Source organism: Rhinolophus hipposideros, assembly GCF_964194185.1.
Source record: "Rhinolophus hipposideros genome assembly, chromosome: 6".
Lineage (NCBI taxonomy): Eukaryota > Metazoa > Chordata > Mammalia > Chiroptera > Rhinolophidae > Rhinolophus > Rhinolophus hipposideros.
Window position 1 is genome coordinate 54803680 of NC_138052.1, and position 27816 is coordinate 54831495.

Genomic DNA, 27816 nt, shown 5'->3' on the forward strand with positions numbered 1-27816 from the left:
TGTTCACTTTAAGCAAATATTGATGAGATTTTTATTAAGACATATACCTATTAAACAGAACACTATAATCAATCCAGACTTTCCATATGTAAAACAGAAGCTGAAGTTTAAAAGCCTTCAAGAAAACTGGTAAGATGAGCACTTCATTGCATCATCACTTCTTAAAACCCACACTCAGAACTAGATGAAAACAGTGGTATAAGTAAGGACCACATAAGGACAGTCACTATATTAATAGTAAACAAATAACAAAAACTAAAATTATGTTTCGTCCAATGGTGTGTGTTCTATTAGCCTGATGAAAGATTTTACAAACTTGGCCAACACTTCACTTTTTCATTTCTATTATAATTAGAGTTTTTAATAAAACGTTTTGGGGCCAACTCATTTTTAGGAAAATTCTAATTTCTTCATATTTATAAGCAGTATACATCAGGAGCCACATATAATAGTTAATGTTAGCCGACAATTTCATACTACAGGGAATAAATCGTTTTACAAAAACGGAGTTATCATTCAGCCTTTAGTTGATGTACAAATCTCAAGAATATTTTGAACATATATGACTTTAGGAAATAATCTGAAGTGTCTAGTTTATAAAAGACTTTTAAAAGAGGAAACTATTTAGTATTCAATAGTAGGCAGACAGGCATTCCTGCTGTTTTCCCAAATGCTATACGACCTAAAACACAAATACACCTGGGTCATTCTGAGGTGCTAATTACCAAAGCTGTGCCCACTTCCTGCTGTGGCCATTTTTTTTTTTTTAATGCCAGCTCTAGAGGAAAATTTTATGAAAGAATGAAGGTCAAAAGAATTGTCTAGTCATTTACATCATCCTCTCCTCATCCGTCCACTTTAGAATCTACTTATTGAAATCACTTAGGCAATGACAATTGGATTTCATTAACTGAATAAAGCAGTGGTTTCAAAGTATAGTCTGTGAGTTCCTGGGGGAATCACCAGCACCTGTCAGGTGGTCTGTGAGGTTTAAACTATTTTTATAATAATACTAAGATATTATCTGCCTTTTCACTTTGTTCTCATCTGCAATGATAGTCCAAAAGTAATGGGGGTTAAAACTGCTGCAACCTGGCACAAATCAAAGCATCAACTGCAGTTGCAATCGTGTTCTTAGACATTGCCACACTCATGGCGTTGGCGAAAAGAGCCGGTTTCACTTAAGAATGTCCTCGAAGAAGTAGAAAAACATTAATTTAATGAAATCTCAGCTCTTGAGTATAGGCCTTTATAGTAATCTGAGTAACAAAACACGGAATGCATGTACAGGACAGCTGTAAAGACAGATATACAACGACGATGGTTATCTCAGGAGGAGCACTGTGTGATCATCTGAATTGCAAGATGAATCAGCTGTTGTTGTTTTTTTCATTTTTACTTGAAAGAATGGCTGACAACCTATAGTTGTTAGATACTTGGCACACACTCAAATATAAACAAAGTGAGACTGTCACTTCCAGAAAAATAACCAACTTTATGTGCCACCATGATAAAATTAAAAGTTTAAAAAAAAAATTAGAATTTTAGAAAACCTGTATCCATTCCTGTGAGCTTGACAGCTTCCCAATACTTAGACTTTTCTGACAAGACAGGTGGTTATATTAAAAAATGTGATTTCTTGATATTATATTAACATGTCAATTTAATTTTGATAATTTGTTAACACCAAGAAAATGGGCATTACTCAGTGCATCAATATTTTCCAAACAACCAATGAAACATGTTACAAAATCATTTATGGATAAAATATCCATTCAAAGAGATAGGCCAAATGATTTTAATTTAACAGAATATGAACATTCACGGATATTGTTTGAGGTTTCATATTATAATTCATTTTTAAGAAACCACAAGCTATTAAACACTGGCATGGTGGTAAAGAGGAATGCACACAATTATTCATCTGAAAAGGCTATTAAAATACTCCTTTTTGAAAATACATATATCTATGTGAGTCTAAATTTCTTTCATATACGTCAGTCAAAACAACCTATTGCAATAGACTGAAATCAGAAACAATATGGGAATCCAACTGTTTCCTATTAAGCCGGACATTAAACTGTACATATATAAAACATCCCATTCTTACTAAATTTGATTTGTAAAATACTTATGTTTATAAAAATATGTAACATGTCAACATGTACTAGATTTATTATTATTTTAACTTTTATATGTTCTCACTTTTGATTTCTAGTAAAGTAAATGTTAATAGATATAATCTATGTAAATAAAAGCTCTTTGTAGTCCTCAATAATTTTCAAGAGTAGAAGGGGATCTTGAGACCAAAGAGTTTAAGAAGGGCTGTAATAAGGGAAATGCTACTTTTCTGGCATTGGTCAACTGCCTAGGTCCTGAAGAAATGAAAGTGGAATTCTCAAGATTAGGAAAAATAAAAAAGAAAGTCACAAGGTATAATAAAAAATCCATAAAACCATTTAGCATGTTTTAGGGAGACTAGAAAAAGAAGTTCATGAAAAAGAAGAAAAAGGACCTAAGGAATTCTCCATGTTTCTGAACAAATTGAGTTTCTGGCCCTTGCACTGAAATGCCCCTAGGAAATCAGAATCTAAAAGAAGACAACAATTTATTGTACCAGATTTTTAGGATAACAGATAGAAATGGAAAGCACCTTACACCTTTATTTTCCATTTCAACATTCCACTTCTAAGTATGACTAAAGCATAGAGTGTCAGCAGTGACAAGAGTCCTAAGTCCCTGTCCTTCCTAGGAGTTTTTGGAGCAATGAGTACTTCTCAGGTAGAATCACAATGCAGGGAAATAAATCCATAGTTATTATATAATAATACATTAAGCATTTAATTATTATATAAATATAATCATAGCAATACCCCTGAATATCAGCTTTAGGAAAAAAATAATATAAATGTGGGGAAAAAAAAGTGTCATTGTCTAAATATTTGCTCTGTGTCAATACAAAGCACTGTATTTTACTTATCGTTACACAAACAAGGAACATTTACTCTTGCATCAAACAAGTAGCTTGTTCCAGGTCCTTTAGCTAACAATGGCAAAGACAAAACACAAACCCAAGTCTGTCCAAAGTTAGTGCTTACAATATAATAAAGGTGTACAAATAATAATAATCAATTTATCAATTTATTAAGCACTGTTATCATATCTAGCACTGGGATTGATATTATGAGGCGGCAATCAACCTACCCTCAAGAAATAATAAAGTATAGCACTTAATTGAATACTAAAGTAGGTGCCATTTAAAGCTGTAATTCTTAGGCGGTAGTGAGGAAACAAAGGCCACTAGTAATATATGAATATTTATTAAGAGGGATGAAACTTAAGGATTGCATAATTTAAACACGGAGAAAGAGGAGAGGGACAATTATGTAAAATAATTCGGAATGAAGTAATACTATGGACAAGCATTAGACTGAAAAATAATGCATGGAGAAACAGTGAAGGGAAAGGTTTCATAAGAGCAGAGATTTCATTAGGTGGGGGTAGTAATCTATACCTGTCAATCAGTATTATATAATGACAAAAATTGTTTCTACCTATCCAAAATAAATTATTTTATAAAATTCTACATACCCTTCTTAATGGCTTTGTACTTCTCTTCATTCTCCATGAAATTAGGATCCATCTTGAAAACATCTTAAAAAAATAAATGAAAAGTTAAGTGTTTATTTTGTTGTATTTACATTTGTTGGTGCCCCACTTCCCAACCCCCACCTCTTGACTTACTAAGAACATCTTCGGGATTATAGTCATCCTCCAGAGGGAGCATGTGGGTGAACTGATCATCTTCTTCCACTAAATCAAGTCCTTCTAGGATTACAGGGTGGTCCTTGAATCCATCCTTTCGTACAGCGAACATCACTTCAATCATGTACTGAACCCTTTTGTCAATTTCAGACTCATGGAGAATGTTTCGAAGGCGTTCAAATATAGCTAAACAGAAAGACAACAAAATAAACAATAAATATTATAATACTCAACCAAACGCTCAATATGAAACCAAGGACATATACTTACCATTTATTCCTCTTGGTGACACTTGTGTTAATTTGAGGCCACATTCCTTGAGAAAACCAATAGCTACTTCAACACTATCATCTGTTGGTCTTTCTAGGAGCAAAGTGAGCATCTCTAAGCATAAAACTTCATGTGCCTTAAATAGAATAAAGACATATGGAATAGAGAAAATGTTTTACATATACTAACCTACTATTGATAATTTTAAAAATTAGTAAACCTAGTTTTTGCAGTGATAATATTGTACATAGGATGAAAAGGTTTATAATGTATGTAGAAATACTCCAGATTATTCTACCGCTTTCATTATGCATCTGTTAAGAATTTCCAAATGACTGCTCCAAAACTTTAAATTTATTACACTGAATACAACTATTTGACTTATCTCCAGAAGAAATATTCTTATACATTATGTGTACGAAATATAATTATTGACAGGAAATAACACAATTAACATAATTAACCAACATGTGTTAAAAATCATGTAGTAATTTTTAATCTGAGATATTTTCATAATCATTATATGAAGAATAATGATTTTCCATGACAAAATTTTATATCTATTTTCCAATTCATTCTATCAGCAACTGTTAGATAGCAAATAGTTCTTAAACTATAGTTATTACATGAATAATAATTCTATCAGAAAATATCTTAGCTTCTGGTATGCGATGAGTTTTGAATACACCCTCTAGTATTATTATTTTTCCTAAATCAAACTATTTACACTAGCCATGTTAAAAAATTAATCCTTATAAACAATGCCAGGTAGAGTGAAAATAAAATTCTATTGAGAAGCTTTACTGTGAAAAGAAAAAGAAATAGGAAGCATGTTCAAAACACCTTACATATGCCTTTCTAAAATCAAATACTTATTTGAGATGGGGATGGAAAAAGTCTAAATCTCAATTCAGGAAATTACCTTTTTTACATTGAGCACATCAAAAACACACACTACTTTTTTTGGGGGGTGGGTGGGTGTGGGGGGATATCACAGTCTTACCAGTGACAAGAAAATAATGCTCTGTACCACAGATGGGAAGATCTATAATGTTTACCATTTTAACTGTTTTGTGACAATGCCTAAAGCACCTTCAATGTAAGTAAAAGATACATTCAAAAACTGAAACATTATCTATGCTGTTATACTGGTATACATGTGAAATTAAGTTTCCAGGGTCTTAAGCAGCAAGTTATTATTGGAATAATATGGCTAACTATGTTAAAATCTAAAGGGTTTCTAAGAGTAAACATGAGAGAATTTCATGTAGGAAATAATTAAAATATTACTTAATGTGAAAGAATTAAGATTAAGTGTGACTTCAAAATTTTCCCTCTTAGTAGTTAATGAATATAAAATAAACATAAGGCTAAACAATAAAAAGATAAATTTGCATTTAAAGTGCTGATTAAAATTATTTAATCTACTATATTTTATAAACTGATTCTATGACTATATGACTACATATAATATGTAGTTGTAAGGGACATGATTTTTTTCTCAGATATTATTAGGTTCTCATGAACAGGGACAGGGAAAAGGCATGGAGGAGCTAACAACTTAATTGCTTTATAAAAACAAATCACTTTCTCTGATGAAATAATCTGTAGTTAAATAACCACGTACAGTATTAAGAGATCAATTTGATATTATCCAAGATACTTTGCCCAAGGGCTATAAAATCCAAACAAAAACAGAGATGTGTCGCTGAAGTACATCAAGCCTGTGTGGTCTCATGTCACTGAAAGACACCAAGTTTTGAACATAATTACTTACCACATTTTGGTTAATAAGATGTGCCACAAATTTTGAAGCAGTCAGACATAGTTGCTGAAAAGTGAAGGTAGAGACAAAGTTAATCTATAAACTAAAACCAATCTTCATTGATCTATAGAATCTACAGCTTACTTACACACTCTATTTAAAATATAACACACAGGGGCAATTGTTACTCTACAAGCAAGTTAAAAGATAAAAACTAATACATGTGAGAGAGTGTCACTTCTGGCTAAATAGTTATAATTTTCCAGTTATAGCCATCATTTTCGTGGCTCATCATTAGTGGCCAGGTATATTTAATAGAATAAAAAAATAGTTCTCATGAAATACGCAGTTTTGAAAAAGAGTTTCTACGTAAAAACCACCATTGCTCAACAACTGTTGATACTGGTTTATCAGTCTGTCCTTATGTGGCAGTCTATTATAAGCCCATCATATATACCTTATCATTTCTTCGATAGCCTTTTCGAAAATTAAGAATTAACCTCTTGAGGATTAATTCTCCGATTTGTGGAAATTTTGAGTTGATAATTGCCACTAATGCTGCATAAACATGGGTGAAGATTGGAGAAGCACCTTGTGCTTGCAAAACAGACCTGGACAGCAGACCTCTGTTCAAAAACGGAAAAGAAAAGGGAGTCAACAATAATCACCAATTTAAAGAAGAAAAACACCTCATTTAAAAATCCAGTAATATTACTCCTCTGTAAATCACAAAAGATACTACAGCACTAAATTTACACCATTTTATTTAGGGGAAGAGTTTGTCTTACTGCTTTTGAGAAAACAAGCTTCAATTTGTGCTTTTGTAAAACAGATTTTACCATAGTTTTTTTCCTCAAATTTTTTATACCTAATTCCTCTTTTCCTGTTTCTGTATGTTATATATATCTAGTCATAAATTTGAGTTTTTTAAACTTCTTAGAAATAATTTAACATTTTCACAACAGTGAAGGAAAAAACGTCTGCTTCAAAAGTCCTAAATTTAGACAACATAAGATTTCCACTACTGGTCCATTACTTTATATAAAATTAATTATGTGGTTAAATTTGGGTGGTTTCCGCCTTTTAGCCTATTTTCAGTAAAATAAAGATTGGGAATATGCCTATGAAAGATAAAGACACCATCAAAGCACTGTAAGAATGCTAAACCACTGACATAAAAATAAAAGGTTGTGCTTCTAACTCATTTTGAAATGGGAATGTTTGTATATGCATTTGCTAAGGGGAGACATAGAAAATGGACTAACTTATTTTTAGGAATGTAATGACAAATAATTATTGGATTGCCAAAATGCAGGAAAACAATGTCTTAATAGTTACCAGGTTTAGGTATGACAACTGAATCATTAGAGTAGAAAATGAGAAAAGAGAACACAGCTAATAAATTGTAAAATCTTAAACAACCAATATAACTTCTCTGAGTAAGCTTCTTTCTGGGCAAAATGGAAGAACTCGATCTACCGTTGAGAACAGTGACCTCCTTGGTCGACTTTCTATACCCTCACAATACACTACATCTTACTTTGTATTCTCAGTGTTCTTTGGAATGAGGAATCGGGGTCATGTGAAATGACAAAGGAAAATAGCCTTCAGATTTTAAAATAATGAACAGAATGAATACAGGATATTTCTATTTCCTGACCCTTTTAAATATCACCAACTACTTAAAAACCACACAGAAAATGCTGTCATTCTGTTTTGCTTTTCTAAAGTTTATTGCTGATCTTTCTCATTTCTTTCACATTATCACTTTGCTTTCATTACAAGTTAAACTGGTTTGAGGTAGCACATATATTTAATATTCATTATTCCTCATGAGTTTATTGAAGTATTCAGTAAATTAATGTCTGTGCAAAAATCATTATATGACATCAGTGCTTCTCAAAAAACAAAAACTCCACACAACCTCTAACAGTGAATTACAAGTTATTTGTTAATAGCTTACATTTTTATAAAAACTGCATTTTAAATATTCTCAATTACCTTTGAAATGTTGTAGCATAATAAATCATTATTCATGTAGATATTATGTTCCTTTGAAAAACTGCTATGAAATACTACTAATAAAATAGCTGATGCTTACCTTCCTCTAACTATATTTTCTTGAAGAAGTTCCTGAATAATAATACCTATATTAGAAATGTTCACTTTGTTGATAAGACCATTGATTGATTTCTTTAGGGCTTCCCAGCTCATCCTCTGGTACGCTAAGCTAAAAAGAATAAATTTTAATAAATATTAGAACTTAGTCAACAATCACAATAACAAGAGATTATAATGAGAACATAAAAATTACTTTGTTCCTTTGTTTTTAACATTATTTTCAAAACATGACCCCAAAGTGGGCATATACTAGGTATATAAACACAGATTATATCCTCAACTATATTTGAGTTTATGTAAACATGATGCTTATGTACACACTGCTTCCCTTTAACAACGTAAGATTATCAAGGATATGTAGGGATAATATTTTATTCTTACATCCATATATATTCCAATTTACAACATTAATTAGTCAGATTCAAAAGATGTTTATTTTACATTACAATATTTCATTTACTTAAACTTGTCTTTAAAGAAAACATTTTAAAATGAAAGCTATTATGCTTTAAATTTCAATTGAAACACCCAAATAAAGCCATAAAGGGAATTTTTATTATGTCCCTTCTCATAAAAGCATGACAGACAACAAAATTAAACGTTTTAAACTATAAAGAAACGGTAATAATTACAGGAAAAGGGTAGGTCATATGAAATCATGGTATTGAAAGACTGTTCTAAGAATTTTAAAGAAAATCTCTACATTAGGCAGTAATCTCACAGCGTTATCAGCTGAATGCTAGGTGGCTATACTGTTTTTTAACTTAGATCTCGGGTAAATTCTTTAGCTTAATTGGGTTTCTTTAGGTAAAACGTGGTAATGTCTAAGACCTTTTAAAGGTCTAAAATTCTTTAGTTTTCCTAATTCTCTGAAGAACATAATTTTAGCTGCAGTAAGTCTTAATTTTGTTTTCTTATTTATACCTCTCTTGGAATAATACGTACAAATACATAGAATTACAAAGGCTAGCTATCATGCTGAAATATAGTTTTTAAATCATGAAAAGAACAAAAGTTTGATACCGTATTCTCTGTGATTCCTAACACATTAAGTAAGAAGAAGTGATAGTAGGCCTAGTAACTTCTTTACTTTCTAAGTATCATGACCACAAAGATTATGAGATATTTACAATTAGTAGTCTGTTAATTCTACGGTCTGTTGACTATATTCCCAATAGAAAGAAATGCTAAATTTTAGTTACAGATTAGTAAGAATAAAGATGCAATTATTTTTCCCCCGTTCATGTTCATGGATTGCCTGAATTCTACCCATGGACCTCTGGGGTAGTACACTAAGAAGGGGAGGTGAGAGCCATTTGCCCTGGTGGGCAAGAGTATTTTATCACTGACATTGTCCCCAGCAAACACTGAGGATGAAAAGCAGACTGAATTGCCGTTATTTAATTACTGCTCCTACATTTGCTATAGATCACATATGCCCTTACTGCCTGCCACCGAGGTGGCACACTCCCAGTGCCCCCCCAACCCTGACCCTTTGGTGTGCTACTATCTGTGGAGAAATAAGATCTGTGGCTTAATAACTAGCCTGATCGATAAGATATTACTGATTAAATAATCACAACTTCTATTAAACTTTGATCAAACTTTGTAAGGAAGTACAACTGTACTTCCTTATTAGGAAGCCTACAATTCACCTGATGAAGTATCTGCTGAAAGCAGACTATGGACTTCTGTTAGAGACTTCTATTTCTCTGTCCCCTTTACAGCCTGCAGCACACTTCAACTGGATATAAAATTACCTTCCAGGAATATGCTTACAATTTCATATGCTGCTGTGTCTGCCTACTTTATAAAGAAGTAAGACTTGAATGAATGATGGTTTGGTGCTGATCTTTTACAGTTGGGAGTTTGACCTGGACTAGACTGGAGACAAGTCAGTGCTTCTCACTAACACTGCCACTACTGCCTTCTGCACGAGCTGGGTGCCTCCATGAGTAGGAAGCTCCCACTCACCACAGAAACCAAGTGCTGGAATGTGACACGTAAAGAGAAACTTAATTATTAGTTTTCAACTTAATGTCAGCTAATGTCCCTTTCTGGCTCACAAATTTTTAAAATTTACATTTATTTCAAATCTTTACTCATTTTATATAAATGACATTTCTGCTTCAGTCTCACTTTTAAAACACATTTAGATTTCATTTATATAAGGTTCTTTAGCAAGTTCAAGTTGCCATTAAAATACCCATAAAAGACGTAGAAACACTCCTTCTTGGCTCACCTAGAATCTGTTTTTCTTTAAGGATAGCTACCTTCTATCCCAATCCTTTTTACGAACCACCTGGAATTGAGTGACCATTTCATTCTTGCACCATATCTTCCTAGTTATTACCTCATTCCACTAGAGAAAGAGGTCTTGAAAACTTAGCTGCACTTTCCTACACAGCTCCTCTATAGCTCAACTATTTTGAAAAGGAAAAGTATTTTGAGTATGAATATTCATATATGAATTTTGATCGTTTGCCTTAGTGCAGCAAAAATTACAGTCTAAGATGTTATGATCTAAGAAAAGGAGGGAATAGAGAAAATTGTCAAGTGAGTTTCATGGATTAGCATAGGGGTTTGCAAACTACACCCATGAGCCAAATGCAGCCCCAAGCTTTTTTTGGTAAATAAAGCTTTACTGGAACACAGCTACTCATTTGTTTACATATTATCGAAGTCGAGTAGCTGCTATACAGCCAGAATAACGCACAGACTAAAATGCTTACTATCTGGCCTTTTACAGAAAAAGTATGCAGATTCCTGGTTTGGTACAACTAGAAAGATTCATTTTAGGGCTAAAATATCAACAGTATTCTTGATTATTTATGAAAAATAGACACTACTAACACTACTAACAGGCATGCATGCAACTATGAAAGGAATAGTGTCTCTTTACTCAAACTTTTAAATTCATACATGCAAACAAATAAAGAAGCTATGAGCTAATGTCAGGGCAAATAGTATACAGAGCTCCAGTGGAGCTTATTGAGTAAAGAAGGAAAGAAGTCTAACTTGAGGTCTCTATCATTGTGAACTAATGTAGATTCTTAACAGACAAGGTAATGTGACCATAGTTGATTTTTTTTTTCAATGAGGATATCATTGCCTTATATACTTAGTAATATCAACATGCCTGTTTTTATCTGTAATCTGTTCTTGCATCATCCTGAGCTTTGCAGGAGGAATATATGCTCCACCAGTGCGAGTAAGGAGAGGATCCAGTTCTTCTTTCTTCTTCTTTGCAGTAGGTTCATCCTGAGCAGAGGAACTCTGCGTTACCGATGGTTCTGGGCTTCTTCTCCCAGGAGATGGGGATTTCCGGGACCTTTTCCGATCCACATCTCTTTCTCTGCGTTTTTCTCGGTCTCTACTCCTGTAATATTAAGTTTTTTAAATGGAGAAAAGACAAAATACATTTTTAAATGTATTTTTGCATACCAAATGAGTGAGACTGTAAGTGGGCTCCATAAATCCAGAAAAAAGAAAAAGTGGTTTGGAATGGTGAGAAAGTGCTTCACAGAGAAAAATGTAACTTAAACTGGGGTCTTCAAGGCTTGACAGAATTTATATTGGTGGCAAGAAGGGGAAAATGGAGAGGGGAAGGAGAATGGCATTCTACAACTAGTAGAAGAGAGAACAACTGCTGAAAAACTGAGCAAGGGTGTTCAGACCAGAATGAATAGAACAGTCAGCAAACAAAGAATCATGTAGTTGAAAGGACGAGTTCAAGTCAGAGTAAAATCTCAAAATACAAGCAACAGCCTTTAAGTTTTTCATACTGGAGGTGATGAGAAATCACTAATAGTTTCTGCGTGGGATAGTGACATGACAAGTGTTAAAAAGAGAGGCCTGTGATATACATGATAAATTGTATAAAGGAGAAATGAGAGTTTATCTCCAATAATGACAATTTAGGAGTAAAACTATTTAAAAAATAAATAAATAAATAAATATTTATGTATTTGAAATCATGTCTTGATACAACTGGTATTTTTATTAGAAATTTCAGACTATCACAAGCTTCTGTTTGAGACAATTTTTTTAAAATCCACAATCTTCGAGCCACAATTACTTTTCACTACTAATGCAGGTATCCTTTCTTAAGGTAACACTTTTTTTTTAAAGTTTTTTCTTTGTTTGGTTTGTTGGTTTTTAAACTTTTATTTATTTTAAGTGTGTTTTCCCAGGACCCATCAGCTCCAAGCCAAGTAGTTGTTTCCATCCAGTTGTGGAGGGCACAGCTCACAGTGGCCCACGTGGGGATCGAACCAGCAACCTTATTAAGAGCACTGCAGCCTAACCAACTGAACTAACCGCCTGCCTCTAATCTAACACTTTTACAGTAATCAGGATATTGTTCTCTGAAACTATCAAGAACTAACAGGAAAGGGTGAATCCTTGCTTTTTGCTATCCTTTTCCAGAGAAGAGTTTATCTACTGAACTATTTTTTTTTACACATACTGCCTTGCAAACTCTGATCATTCTGCTCGTTCTTGTGCAACCATGAGCTATGTGAACACAGTAAATAAAATTTCCTATTATCATTATATTAATGCTAATGGTACACTACCAGGGAACCACTAGAAAGATTTTAGCTAAACCTCGAGGGTACATTTGAGACAGTCTGTACACAGACAGAGAAGTAGTTAGTTTTGAAAACGAAGTATAAAGAGATCTGAGTGACTGCCCATGAGGGGAGACTAAACTTACTAAGAGTAAACAGAGGGGCAAAAAGTGGTTTTGAATAGAAGCCCCAATTAGTAACAAAGGCGGGTGCTCTGAACTCTAGCCTGATTTTTTTCTTGTGAGTATAACATGTTCCAAGAGAGTACCATGTTTCCCCCAAAATAAGACCAGGTCTTATATTAATTTTTGCTCCAAAAGACACATTAGGGTTTACGTTCAGGGGATGTCCTCCTGAAAAATCATGCTAGGGCTTATTTTCCGGTTAGGTCTTATTTTCGGGGAAACATGGTAGCTTCAGCAGCCATTCACTGCCATTGGTTATGATTCTGAGAAATACCAAGGAAGACTGATAGGTGGCTAATAAAATTGTGTCCTTATTATTACAGTATTTGTTCCTTTAGAGTGCAGAAATAATAGGGTCGTCTGAGTCTAAACAGAATATTTCTCTTCAAATGCTTTTGGACTATTAGTCTTTATATTCTACATTAACACACAGCCTGCTTACTTCACAGTGTGAATGTGTGGATCAAATGAGACTTTATGCACATACACTGCACCAGACACAGACTTACAGTGAAATAGTAGTCAGAGGTAACAGAAAAGAACATGGGTTTTGGAGTCAGAATTGAGTTCAAACCCGTTTCATTAGCTACCAGAGAGGTAACTGAACCTCAGGTAAGTTACTTAATCACTTTAAACCCATTTTCTCTATTGTAAATTGTTAAAAATAGTATCTAGTTTTTAAGAGTTTTGACAGTATTTGACAAACTGCAGAGGGATTTAATCAAAATTCTAGGGGGGGGTACAGTCTTGGTAGTCATGGAGTAGATAATATGAGAAAGACATCGAAAAATATATAGAACTTAGTGAATAATAAAACATAGTAGACAAGTTTTTGAAACTAAATGACTCATAAGGTGGGGAATCAAGTTCTCCAAGACACACATAAAAATAATTTAGATTAAAACTACAGGTTGGAAACTTCATTCTCAATGTCTCTCTGCCATTATTCAGGAAAGTTAAAAATTTAGATCACTCTAAGTCATATAACATAAATGACTTTCTTTCATTCAGTAAAGAATCTCAAAAACACACAAAAGTCAACACCTTATGCAGTACAGTATAATGAGTAAGAACCTGAGCTCTTGAGTCAGAAAGACCTGGACTTGAGACTGACATGCTTCTACAACACAAACAAATGGCTTAACTTATCTGAGCGTCAGTTTCTTTAGCTATAAAACAGACATAATGATATCTACTTCATATACTTACTGCAATAAAGAGTTAATTCACATAAAGTCCATTATTAGAAAGCCTGGGACCTCAGACCCAGACTTCATTTAATGCTAGCTGCTATTATTGTTGTTTTTATTACAAAGCATAAAGAAAATTTAAACAAACATGATTTTTCTATAGTTGAAACTTCCAATACTAACCGTAGCTCCATGCTACCATCATAAGAACGTCCTCTTCTTGACCGTTCATAATCTGACCTGCTGTAATCAAAGTAATCTCTATCCCGAGGAGACCTTTCTTGTTCAGTGTATCTAACATAAAATAAGAAAACCAAAGCTGTAAGTTGAAATCGACTGTGTTATACTTACAAAGTCATATATTGATAAAGTAAAGCAGCTCTATGACTGAACAATGTCTTATCAAACTGTTTCAGCAAACACCTGATTTTGTTGCTACCCATTCATTCGTGATTATAAAAGCTTTCAGTCTGTGTACAACAAAACAACTCCTAAAATTCACTTAACCAAGCTTGTCATCCTGATTCATACTGTCCTTAGTAAAAGATATATATCATATATGTATACCTGGATGTCATACATAGTTAGCACGGAAAAGACTATTCTGTAAATGATTCCTTTTGCTTTGTCTGTACATATCCATTTTATCAAAGCACAGAACAAATGAGACCAACGTCATCGGTTGGCCCCCATAAAGACCAGTTTAACTCCGCTCCAAGACTGTATCCATCAGCTATTATTCTTGAAACTGCATTTTTGGATAGCAGTGAGGACGGACTGAAATTAGCAAACCAGGGCAGGCAGTATGAGAGCTGCTATTTGAATTTTAAAAGTCAGTAAAATCAGAAAAGCTTAAGAGAAATTAAATCCATACTCACATAATACACATAGCAACATAATCTGTATTTTATATACAGATCTACAATTAACTTATACATACAGATGCATACAGATGTGTGCATGTGTCTGTGTGGAGAATTTTTTTTTTTTTTTAATATAGAGAGTAGGTAACTGATGAAAGGTAGTAAGTGATTGCAAACCATGGCAATTAACTTGATGTCCATAAAGCAAAGGTTTTTAGAGATAGAAGAGCAGAAAGAGAAGAAAGTGAAGAAAGTACATAAGGAGTAAGGAACAGATCAGACAAATGGAAGTTAGAGGATGCTTTTCCCTTCATGAATTATTTTTTATGGTCACAGTTTACTAAGTGAAATAACTGAAGTCCTACTATGAATGCAAAATGAATATTAATGGTCTTATTTCTGGATCTTTGACCTTAAGACAATTACTATATATATAAAAATATTTTGAAAACTATAAAGAGTTATGTAAATGTAGGACAGTAGTAATAGTAAAGGCAGCACTTCCAAATAACATGATTCCAACTCAGTTTTCCATTTTATAAACTTTCATTTTATTTAGTATAGAGATATTAAAATTCTTTCCTCTTACCTAAAAAATTATTTAAACTTTAGATTTACTAGAAATTCCTAGAACAGTCATTCAAGGATGAGTTGTCCTCAGCCTACATAAATAATACTGTTTATAAAATCATCAAAAAGAAGTTGTTCATCCTAAAATTAGGAACCTAAAAACTAAATAATTTATTAAACTTATATAAAATATTTAAACTGCATTCAGAACACATAAAACCATTTACCGGTCTTCTGGAGAGGAGGCCCTCTGATGCGAATTATAGTTTTCCCTTCTGTCATGACCAGAAGAATGCTTTCAAAGGGAAAAAGAGGCAGGGAAAAAGGCACTTAAAAATTTATGTTAAAAAAAACAACACACACAGACAATAAAATATATATTTCAGAAAATTGGAAGTGCTTTAGAAATGACTTCAAAACATTTTTTAAAAATCTGCTTTCACCATGGACCAAGTCCATTTTGTTAACCAAAAAAATTCAGGTAGAAGAAAATAATTGTCAAATTTTCGATGCCACTTAGTTGATTCCTTATTCCTATGTAGTAAGTTATAAATTTACAGAATACCATTTTTTATAAAGGCCGTCTCCTGGTGAAACATGAGACCAAAGCCTTTTCTCGTAGTGAAAAACATGACTGAAGATCAGAGGTTTCCTAGAGGTCACTTTTGTGTTTATACCCAAGTCTTAATACTGTACTTATCTCCTCTGGCTGGTAACAACCTTAATTCTAATCCAGATTACTAAATCTGGATAAAATAAATTGCTAGAAGAAACCGACTTTAATATATTTATAAAAAGTCATTTTTGTTTTTAGCAATACCATGTTTTCCTGAAAGTAAGACCTAGTTGGACACATCAGCTCTAATTAGTCTTTTGGAGCAAAAATTAATGTAAGACCCGGTCTTATTTTACTATAAGACCGGGTCTAACATAATATTATATAACATAACATAATATAATATTATAATATAAAACTGGGTCTTATTAATTTTCACTCCAGAAGACGCATATGGAGCTGATGGTCCAGCTAGGTCTTATTTTTGGGGAAACACAGCTGAAGTATCTATTAATAAGATGTACGGCACTATGCTAGGCTCTAGGGATTTGAAAAACATGACTCGTAAGATACAGGCTCCTATGCCAATTTGAAAAATAACAGACATACAAATAATAACTTCAATATAATGAGATTGAAGAGACGTTGTCACATGAGATGAGAAATGAACCACCCAGTTTGAGAACATTATCATAATTTAAAAGTCCCAATATATTTAAGAAGCCAAAATATTTATTTTTATAGTTAAATTTTTTATACTACTGGTCACCATTCATATTGATAAGCTTTAAAGAATTAAACTAATTTTAATTAACCTAACCATCTATAAGAAAAGAAAAATAGTTTGTCAAAGTACCTAGATCTTCAAATCTAAGAAAAAAATAAGTCAAATTATGAGTGACTTGTTCTACATACTTACATGCTTGCCTCCTTAATGGGAAAAAGATATATTTAAAAATAGAAAATTATATTATCACATAGAAATGTAAACAAGCTCCAACTTCGTCTTATTTCATAACTACCTAATTAACAAAGTTTGAGTCTATATTATCACAATTGCCAAAAAGTCTAATTAACTACTGAATTTTTTCGATTATATACACAAGCAAGACTAATGCATGTAGGAGAATAAGCCATGTGATCAAATCAATAATTTACAGTAGCCATAGTTTGGCTATTGTTTTACACTCAACGCTACCACCTTAAGATTCTGTTTCTAATGTATACAGGAAAGTTTTAAAAATTATTTCACTTAGCAACACAATGAAGCAGATTTGTTCAATATGTATGACCTAAGTTTCCATAAAACCTGACATCAAGATCCTACACCAAATATGGAGCATAAGATTCATTCAATTCATGGTAACATCAAATATAGCATTTACTGATCATTTATTGTAAGACACAGCCCTTCCTGTGTAGACACTTTGGAGGATACAAAAGATAGGAAAACCCTCAAGGAATTTATCATCTTATAGGAGAGAGTGGTTATAAAGATTTCCACCATTAAACATGTCAGATTATATGTTCCTGGGGAAACAAAGAAAGAAAAGGAGGAAAAGGAGAAGGAGGAGAGAGACAGGGAAAAAGAGACAATAAAACTGCACTACTTTTTCTTTTACAGGGCAGTGCAATTATTTTGATTACTTTAGGGAGATGGCCTCAATTCTGTGCTAAATGATTTTTAACACATCTCCGCAACATCTGCTGTGAGCAAGAGGAAGAAACCAAAAATATTGAAGTTGTGAATCAGGATGTCATAAATGTGATCGACTTACCAAGTGACTGGCACGTGCACTAAGAGCTACGAGCAGAGCGAGTCGGCACCATGACTGTGGTACAGGGTACTGGGGGATGACGATGGGTTAGGGCACCTGACCAGGCTTTAGTAGCTGAACAGGATTCAGCTGACATAAGTGAAGAATCCTCGCGAGGTGTGATCCAAATAATACCCAGAATTTCCCTATTTCCTTTATCATAGAATTTAGATTACAAGTCAGGGCAGTGGTTAAAAAAAACATATTATCAAAATTATCTTTAAAAATTCTCTAAATTGTTCATTAAGCAAAACAAATGTGGTACACCATGCAGCCACCTGCAGTCTCTAACAATGTAGAGAGAGCTGTACTCGGAGGCGAGTGGAGCAGGGAGCCTGATTCCAGAGGCTCTGAGCATCCACTGGGCTCAGAGAGTAAGCCTACAAGAGCAAGGGGACCGAGGGGCTGACGGAGGTAGGGAGCTTGCTTTTAGCTACCGCGTTTCCCCCAAAATAAGACCTAACCGGAAAATAAGCCCTAGCATGATTTTTCAGGAGGACATCCCCTGAACATAAGCCTTAATGCATTTTTTGGAACAAAAATTAATATAAGACCCGGTCTTATTTTCGGGGAAGCACGGTAGTAAGGAAGCTACAGGAAGGCTCAACAGAAAAACAAGGATCCTCAGCTGAAGCTTCCTGAACCTAACAGATGAGCCCTTACATCAAGGGACGATCGGAGCTTCACCTCGGGTAAGACTGGATCCCACGCCGCTAGTGAACCTGCTTGTGGCTAACGTGACGGAGACCAAGCTGAGAACTGGCTGGGAGGGCCAAGCCGAAGTGTGAAGACACCCACTCCTAGGCTGGGGGGATATCACAGAGGACCCATCGGGACCACAAGAGGGACAGGTGGAAAAGCCTGGCCTAAGACATGCAGGGAGAGGATCTGAGAAAGACTGAACACTTCTCCCCCGTGTGAAAGTTATCAGTGGAAATCGGAGCGCTCTAACAGGCTCAGTCAAGAGCCAATTCCACACAATTTTCTTACGTCCTTATTTTCTTACGTCACCAGCTCCTAATGGTCTGCAGTCTGCACCTACCAGGCCCACTCCTAACACAGACTGCAACTCATTAACTGTTTAAGTGCCACCGGACCCATGAGCACAAGTCCCAAAAAGGCAGATTTCAGATCAATACATGAAGGTACTTACTGACAGATGGGGCTAGCTTCGGAGACAGTGAGGCCCTGCCAAAGGAGATATGCAAGCCCAGGCTGTCTAACTAGAAGGGAGGCTGACATATGTGTCTTCCTCACAATGGACAGAATTTAGAAATGATGGCAGCAGAGCCTGCCTCAGTCTGTAAGTCCATCAATTCCGTTTAAGTACGTCCCATGAACCAGGCCTTCTACCTGGCGCCTGCTCTTATGGAGCTCACAGTCCACTGGTTCTTTAAAGAAGGAGGCTTAGGGGGACAGCGCTGGTAGAGTAAAGGAAGGGAGCAGTGCCCACATTTAATTACATAAAAATACACCTTCCCCTTTAACGACTCAGGCCCAGAAAGTGATTACGTGCCTGCTTGTAGATCCGTACAGTTGCAAAGAAAAGGAAGTGGAATGGTTTGCTCTCCCACTAAGTTCACTCACAGCGGAGGGACAGTCCTGAAAACAGATGGAATTCCTGGTCCCCACTGCTGATCTGACCTCATTTCTCACTCTTTTCCCTTTCTCATAACCTGCTCCAGCCACACTAGACTCTGCCTCTGCACTTGCTGTTCCCTCTGCCTGGCACATGCTTCCCCCAGACACCTGCATGGCTAACCTCCTCATGTCCTTCAAGTCTCTGCTCACGTGGCCACCTTTCCAATGGGCCCTCGCTGTTAAAACGCTACTGATCAATCTTACCCTATTTCTTTTTTCCATAGCACAAGTCTAGCACTAACATACTACTATGTAATTTACTTATGTATTTAGTTTATGATTTATTGTGTCTCCTTCCACTAGAATGTAAACTCCAGGAGAGCAAGGATTTGTTTTGTTCGTTTCACCCAAAGTACTTAGAACAGTCATTGAGACACAGTAGAATTCAGTGAATATTTGTTGAATAAATGAATGTATAATGTGTAAAGGACAGCACGGAATAAAGAGCTCATTTATACATATAACAAAAGGCTCACTTGTAGATAGACATACAGGAACTGAGACCTGTTGAGGAAGGAGATTCCTGTCTTTCATTCCATACTCATTCAGGAAAGTATGCCCTTTAAGAAAAGGGTGAAATTTCCTGTCCTGTTATTTATTTTTCTTTTGCATGTGCTCATTCACACACACTTTTGATTCATGCAGGCACAGATGCATGTGTATGCGTACATGAACACACGTATGTACGTACACGTACACACACACACACATACTCTGTATGTTCTTCCAACTGCCCCTTTTCACACTATTTCTCCCATATGACCAAGTATCTACATCTGAAATTGTGTAAGTTAGATGTGTATGTGATAATTGGTTCCAATGTCCAAATTACTTAAATGCATTTTTGTTTCAAGGGTACGTAATAGACTACAAGTTTATGTTCTGTATTACAAGTTTTAAAAACTTACTTTTACATGTGCCACACTACTTTTCATTTTCTGTCGCCAGTTGATCCTATAAATCAGACTCCTTAAGCTGGTCCAAATAACAGGTATCAAATGGAATGAGTTCTTTGAGTTAACTTTTTCTGTCTGCAAAAGTCACCTATAACATATACCAAAGAACGCTTTGTTAACTTTGACCACCTTATTTTTCTTAAGCCAGTAGGCACAGATATAATCAATAACTTAAAACAATTCTAAAAATCCTTAAATAGTTCCATATAACAATGTATAAATAACACATATTAGTAGAAAATACTCTGAACAAAAGAGCAAATAATAAAAAGCGGCATATTAAACACAATAAAGTATTTTATTCTAATGACTGAGAGGAACAAAAGTTAATTTAATAACTGATGCCAGATAACCTTATTCAACTTGTTCTCAGTGAGGGACACCTATACCTACATCACAAAAGAGTATGGCGACATTATTAAAAAACAAGTGACCAGAGGAAACAATTATAAGAGGAACTTTGTATAAGCTGAGTATAAAAGATTCAATGTTTCTATATAAACTATAAATGAAATATCCAACATTCTTGTAATAATGACCACTCAGAAATAAAAGTACTCTGCACAGAAATATAAGATGCTAAACTCAAATCATCAATTCTTAATGGGATCTATCAAAGGCAAACAGTTTCAGATATATGCATATGTGAGAACTAAGCATTTGGCTCAGAATAAACCTAATCATCAACATTAAATGCCAAAATAAAATGTCTTTCAATATCCATCTGTTAAATAAATCTTAGGAATTTATGAAAAATGCTGAATTGATAGTTATGTTTGCATAGAACTGCTGTTCAAGTATTTTATTAGAATTATATTATCTAAGTGGTTTATGGTTTATGAGAATTGCATATCTAAATAGTTTGTACAGTAACAAAATTACAAAAACAAAATGAAATAGGAGAAAATTGAATTAAAAGAGGTAGAAAATATAAAGAAAACTGTGCTCAGTACCAAAATGATTGAATGTAACTAAAAAAAAAAAAAATAAAAAAATAAAATTAATTTGAATGCCAAAAAGTATTTTACAGATTATCTGGTATACAAGTTCTTCTTTTTAAAGATAAGTATACTGAAGGTGAGATAAGTCATTTCAATGCCCTCAGCTATAATACCAGTAAGTGTCAGACCATAACTAGAAACCTAGTCTGAGGACACCCAATTAAGTATTCTTTTCACTAGGCCATGTACACAAATAATCTTGACGCTAAAGTAACATAGAGCTGCTATCATTTAATACAGATGGGGAGGTACACAGATCCTAAGTCAAGGAAAGTTTCTATTACAATGGTTGGCATGGTTAGTAAATGCTATATACACAAGTCTTTACAGACTTATCAATGTATAAAATGTAATTTCAATCTAAAGCACACTATCTCATGTATTTGCAGCTGAAATTAGGCTAATATCCCTCTAGGGGACTCTCAAAGCAGGTAAAGCTAGGGAAGAGGAGCCCAACTCGCTGTGTATAAACTGTCCCACATTTCTGACCACCCCTGTACCAACACCTGTATAAAACAGAATCCTGCTAAGGGTCAAAGAACAGAATTGAAATATGAACAACTGTCCGAGAGAGAATTTGCAATGTAAGTCTAATCAAGCTAATTGTCTAAAAATTCACCACTCTTCAGTGGAATATAAGAGAATCCAAAGTCTTCACATAATAGTAACAATGTCCAGGATACAATAAAAACAAAACAAAACAAAGCAAAACTCATCAGAAAACTGTGGCCCAATCTTAGGGGGGAAAAAATAATCAAAGGACACCAACGCTGAGGTGACCCAGATGCTGGAATTAACGTACAAGACCTTTTTTTTTTTTTTTTTTTTTTACTTTATTAAAATACTGAGTTTATTTCACATGTATATTTTTGTCTCCCCACCATTTCCATTTGTCTGACCACCACTACTACTATGTCCTATCATAACATTCCATACATACTTAAAACCAAGCAAAGGGTGGAGTCCCATCTTTAAAAACTAAACAGGCATTTTGGACAACACATTCTTGGCAATGGAACCTGGACAACATTTATCAGACACGGTAGGGCAAGTTCTCACTCTGCATTATAAAAAGGACAGCCAGCTAGCAACTGTTACAGAAATGAAATAAGACGGAAAATTTTAACAAACTGTTTAAACTATTTTCTTTAAGAGATTTCCTCCACTGCCAGAGATCTTGAATAGCCTCCTGGTCAGTCATCCGGAAGCAATTCTTCACATAATTGATGAACTTGGCTTCCACTTTGGGAAGAGAACCACCTTTTTCTATACTTGCTTGCATTTTTGCTTTAATGTCTTCTACAGAACTAGGCCCTTTCGGTGTTTTAGGAGTTTTTTCCTGTTTTTTGAAGGATTCTTGACCTTTTGATCTTGGTGTTGATGGTTTTGAGTCTTTTCCATTCTGGTTTGATTTTTGTGCATTTTTGGCTGGAGTATCTCGAACAGATTTCTTTATAGGAGCTTTTTCTTCAGCTTCCTCATCATCAAACTCATCATCATCATCATCTTCGTCGTCATCATCATCATCGTCGTCCTCATCATCTTCATCAGCAGAAAGTTTTACTTTTTTCTGTGGAACCTTGCTACCACTTCCAGGGGCAGAACGCTTTCCAGATATACTTAGGAGTTTCACATCCTCCTCCTTGTCATCTTCTGACTCTGCATCTTCCTCTACAGCTACTAAGTGCTGTCCACTAATATGCACAGGCCCTAAACCACACTTCAACCGTAAGACCACAGGTGGTGTTATTTCAAAGCCCCCAAGGGAAACCGTTGGCTGTACAGACATTTTCAAAGTTGCCAGTGTTACTTTAATTGGAGTGCCTTCATAATTCATTGCCTCTGCTTCAACAATGTACAATTCATCTTTTGCACCAGCCCCTAAACTGACCGTTCTTAAAGATAATTGGTGCTCATTTTCATCATTATCCACTTTAAAGTGATAATCTTTGTCGGCCTTTAGTTCACAACTGAAAAGATAGTTCTGGGGCCTCAGGGAGCTCATGTCCATGTCCATCGAATCTTCCATGGGGTGGTGGCACGCACTTAGGTAGGAGAGAAGATGGACGGAGATAAACGACTACTGCTCGGCAGCACAGACGCGCAAGACGGAATCGCACCAGGGAAAAGCCGTACAAGACTTTTAAGGCATATTCAAAAGTGCAAAGGATAACATGCTTGCAAAAAACAAAAATATAGGAAATTTCAGCAAAAAAAAATCCAAACAGCAACAACAACAAAAAAAATGATACAAGAGAACCAAACCAAAATTCTAGAACTGAAAAATACATGAAGTGAAAAATCCACTGGCTAGAATTAATAGAAAAATGGAGATAAAGGAAGTCAGTGAGCTTGAAGTAAGATCAATAAAAATTACCCAATTTAAAGAACAGAGAAACAAAAACATTGTAATGAACACTACCAGGGACATGTGTAACAATATCAAAAGGCCAATATATGTGTAATTAAAGTCCAACAAGGAAAAAGAGAAAAAATGGGATGGAAAAGTATTTCAAGAAATAAAGTTTCCCCAGTTTGGTAAAAGGTATAAATTAGCAGATTCATAAAGCTCAGAGAATCCCAGGCAGGACAAAGAAAACCACACTAACACACATAGTCATATATAGTAGTCAATAATAAAATTGCTGAAAACTGAAAATAAAGAGAAAATCCTGAGAGCTGAAAGAGGAAAATAACATTGTTACATACAGGGAAATAACTATTAGAATTACTACTGACTTCTCATCAGAAACTAAAGAGACCAGAAGACAGTGGAACGATATTGAAAATATTGGGGGGAAAAACAAACACAAAAACAACAGTTAACCTAGAATTCCAGCAAAAATGATCTTAAAATGAAGATGAAATAATGACATTTGCTGATTAAACAAACACAACTAAGAGAAATCAAGAGATTGCATCACTACAAGAAATGCTAAAGAAGTTCCTCAGGCTGAAGAAAAATGATACCAGATGGATATTCAGATTTTAAGAAAGAAATGAAGAACATGGGAAACATGAAAGACCACTTTTTCTTTTATCTAAAATATATAGGTCTGTTTGAAGCAAAAATTATAACATCTTGAGGGGTTATAGGATATGTGTTCTAAAGACGAGAAAACCATTGACTGTTCCAGCAACTCACTAGTTTACAAATTCTGCCCAATCCATAACAAGACCATGACGACTACCTGATGACGACCTCTAGTCTCACAAACTCTTCAAGTACCCTTCCTGAACCCCCCCTTTCTGAGGCACATCACGTCTCCCTACAATATGCTTTCTCCCTTGCTGCAGTAAATTAATAAACTTTGAGTACTAATTAGGTCTGTTACTGGTGAGCTTTCATTGGTGGGCTTTAACATACAAGACAAATGAATCAGTGTCTCCAACAATTCAATAACATGGGGGACAAAAAAAAAAGGAGCTGGACAGTTGATATAGAATAAGTGACTTAATAGACATAACAAATAAAATGTGTGGATCCTGAATTGAACAATTTGCCCTATTCTAAAACGGGATGTTTTTATATAGTAAGAACCCATCCATGTTAACTTGAATTCAGCACTAACTTAATTGACTAATATCCTCTACCCAGTTTTCCTTCTAAAAGTCCCTATTTTGGGCAGAGGGGACAAAATAGTGGAAGAGAACACTTTCTAATTCAGTAAACTTGCTGACTTACTATATTCACATCATGATTTTCTGTGTAGAACAATGAGAATAGGGGGAGATTTGGACTCTTAGAATTACTTATATTAATCTTACAGATACATATTTTCTATCCAAGAGAACTTATCTTAGTATGTATTTAAAATAAGACTCATTTCAAAATCACCTGTTACCTAAATGCTGTGCTCAAGTTGATAATGGAGATATTCTAAGCTCTCATGCCAATAATTTACAAACTTTTAAAAAGCATTTTCCTATTCCATTGAGACAAAAGTCATTTTAAAATAACATAGCGACAAATTTCCCAAAAGGTACTGATGTGCAATAGTGAACACAAAACCAGCCAATGGGAGGACTGTCAGTATAAACAGTGGCTTTGCAACAAATATACCATCTGCACAAGTCGATTCTACAGCACATTCCGATGATGTTCTTGAGCTATCCAGAGATTAGCTAATTAATTACATTTCCGGTTTTAGAAGTCAGAAATGTATAATTTAGAGTGAGGTAACAATAGCAACAATAATGAAGAATGACAAATTACTGCAGCCAGAGACATACTAGGCACATCGCTTGTATAATCTTTTCAATCCTCATACTTATCCTGCTTTGGTGATTTTTTTGGCCTTATTTTCTAATGGGAGAATTGAGGTACAGAGATTTGTAGCAATGTGTCCGAGTAAATTACAGCTAGAAAACAGCACAGCTAAATTTCAAAAAGGTTTACCTGATGCCAACACCATCTGATATTGTACTGCAATGAAAATGTCAACATTAATAAACTGATGCCAAACTGGTAAGTTATAAAATGTAAATAGTCTCTACTATCGAGAAAATGTTCCTATCTTAAACTGATCCATTCTTCCAAAGTTCCAGATAGCAAAGGGTATGATGTTAACATAATGAGGCATTACTTCTTTTTAAACACGCATAATAAAAATATTAAGGATTCCTTATTCCTTTATTTAGTCAGCATATGTAGAATTCAGTGTGACCAGGTACAATATGAGCAAATTACTTGCCTCTGTTGGGCAAGATTTAGCATTTTCCTTTGCTATCCCTCTTGGATCTTCTGGTTTCTCTTCTCAACCTACCAACAACACAATAAAAAAAAAAAGAAAAGAAAAAGAAAACAGGCTATTTTCTATATGTTTAATTTTATTTCAAATTACCTTATTTAAATTGAATGAGTTTCCTTTCTGATCAGTGTCATCTTTCCCCTTTCTTCCCTTCAACCATCATCACCAAACAATTTCTGGCCATCAAGTACAATCTGTTACGTTTCCATGTTCCAAAATGTTTAAGAGTGAAATTGACAATACTATAAAGTAGACTACTATTGCAGTTCTAACAAAAAAATGCATAAAGTACTATCATCGTCCAGATTTATACAGAATATGCCTATAGGGAAATTCTGAAAGTTCAACATGTGTATTCTTGATACTTAGACTAACTGGAAATTCCTGCAATGAGAGCAATTTATCTAGAGTTTATAGCTCTCACTGCTCTTCCTAGCATCTTAGCATCACTACCGTGTTTCCCCGAAAATAAGACCTAGCCGGACGATCGGATCTAATGCATCTTTTGGAGCAAAAATTAATATAAGACCAGGTCCAAATAAGTAAAACAAGTCTTATTTTACTATAAGATCAGCTCTTATATTAATTTTTGCTCCAAAAGATGTATTAGAGTCGATGGTCCAGCTAGCTCTTATTTTCGGGGAAACACGTTAGGAGGATTTTATGATGAATTATTAAATTTCTCTCTCCCTGTCACAAGTAAGCAACTCAGCAAAACCACACCTGCTTTCCTGAGCAAGGAGATTTTACAATAAGGAGATGCAGTTTAAAAATACTGAAGATGTTTCTATTAGTTTTAGCAAGTATCAGAAAGCAGAATATTTAATAACATTTGTAACTTTTAACTGTTAACTGGAAGTTATGAAACTGTAAATTCTGCAATTATCTCAAAAATTCAGAAAATGAGAAAATATTCAACTAATGCGTGAAATGTACTGTTTTCTCGAATATTTCAGTAGAACACTTCTACCATTGTCCCTTAGGTGTCCTCAACCCAGGTCAGAGAAACTCACCAAAACATATCATAGAATTGTTATAGGGAATCAACAAAGTGGATTCCCTGTAGTTTGCTTTCTGTGTTCTACATTCTGCTTTTCTAGTCACAGCAGGACTGGCAAACTTCAAACATTATGACAGTTTAAAAAAAAACCTTAGTGTCGAATTGGAAAAAAGGTATTAAACAGTATTGAAAATATTAAATTTAGTATTGAAAATATTAATATTTAATATTAAATATTAAACAGTATTGAAAATAAAAATTAGTTTAAGTCTGTTCTAAAGGCAAAAAATGTAATGGGAGTGGGGAAACAGGACCCAAGCCCCTGCCCCTTCCACATAGTGATTTTCCTTCTAGGGAAACAGAGGAACAGCCTACTGGCCACAGTCCTTAAGCATTAATGACAAGATTGCTAAGGCCTTTCCCTCCCTGTACTGAAGGAAAGCCCTTTGTTTAAGAAAACCACTTTAACTTTATTCTTGCTAGGTTTTATATATATATATATATATATATATATATATATATGTACGTATTAGTAAGAAATTTGCCCCATGATATGTCACACAAGGAAAAATGATGTAATTTGATTTTAGCATAGTTCATAATTTCAAGGAAATAAAAAGGCCGACACAGTCCTATCCTTTTCAGGAAGTCACCAGATAGATACAGGGTGACAACCCTTAGCTGCAACTCTGAATTTTGAAAAGCTCTGAAAACACAAACTTTTTTTTAAGCTTGTGATAAACTAACTTGGCAGCAAAACCTGACATGCACCAACTTGAGACTTCATGTGACTC

At 34.5% G+C, this 27816-nt stretch overlaps 2 protein-coding genes across 5 annotated transcripts in view; both read right to left on the bottom strand.

Moving 5' to 3' along the window:
• Positions 1–27816, bottom strand: part of CWC22 (CWC22 spliceosome associated protein homolog) — a 55623-nt gene that overhangs the window by 20526 nt on the left and 7281 nt on the right. For 2 of the 4 annotated variants that reach the window (XR_013993484.1, XM_081050731.1), the window contains exons 2-11: positions 20223–20358; positions 15528–15595; positions 14051–14161; positions 11061–11300; positions 7902–8030; positions 6258–6426; positions 5813–5866; positions 4036–4171; positions 3745–3951; positions 3592–3654 (exon numbers count right to left, since the gene is read on the bottom strand). Coding sequence is in view for 3 of the 4 variants with exons in the window: in XM_081050731.1 (XP_080906857.1) it covers positions 3592–3654; positions 3745–3951; positions 4036–4171; positions 5813–5866; positions 6258–6426; positions 7902–8030; positions 11061–11300; positions 14051–14161; positions 15528–15595; positions 20223–20249 (1204 nt within the window). In the remaining variant the exon portion in view is untranslated. Of the gene's footprint in view, positions 1–3591; positions 3655–3744; positions 3952–4035; positions 4172–5812; positions 5867–6257; positions 6427–7901; positions 8031–11060; positions 11301–14050; positions 14162–15527; positions 15596–20222; positions 20359–25965; positions 26034–27816 lie in introns of all 4 variants that reach the window. The other 2 variants (XM_081050732.1, XM_081050733.1) reach the window with 2 other exon arrangements.
• Positions 22108–24872, bottom strand: LOC308498509 (nucleophosmin-like). Its single transcript, XM_081050734.1, has one exon. It carries the CDS (start codon positions 23298–23300, stop codon positions 22356–22358), a length of 945 nt encoding a protein of 314 aa, XP_080906860.1. The 5' UTR covers positions 23301–24872; the 3' UTR covers positions 22108–22355.

Bases quoted from the DNA above. Each gene is read 5' to 3' on its own strand.
- LOC308498509 (XM_081050734.1), bottom strand. From the start codon at position 23,300: ATGGAAGATTCGATGGACATGGACATGAGCTCCCTGAGGCCCCAGAAC.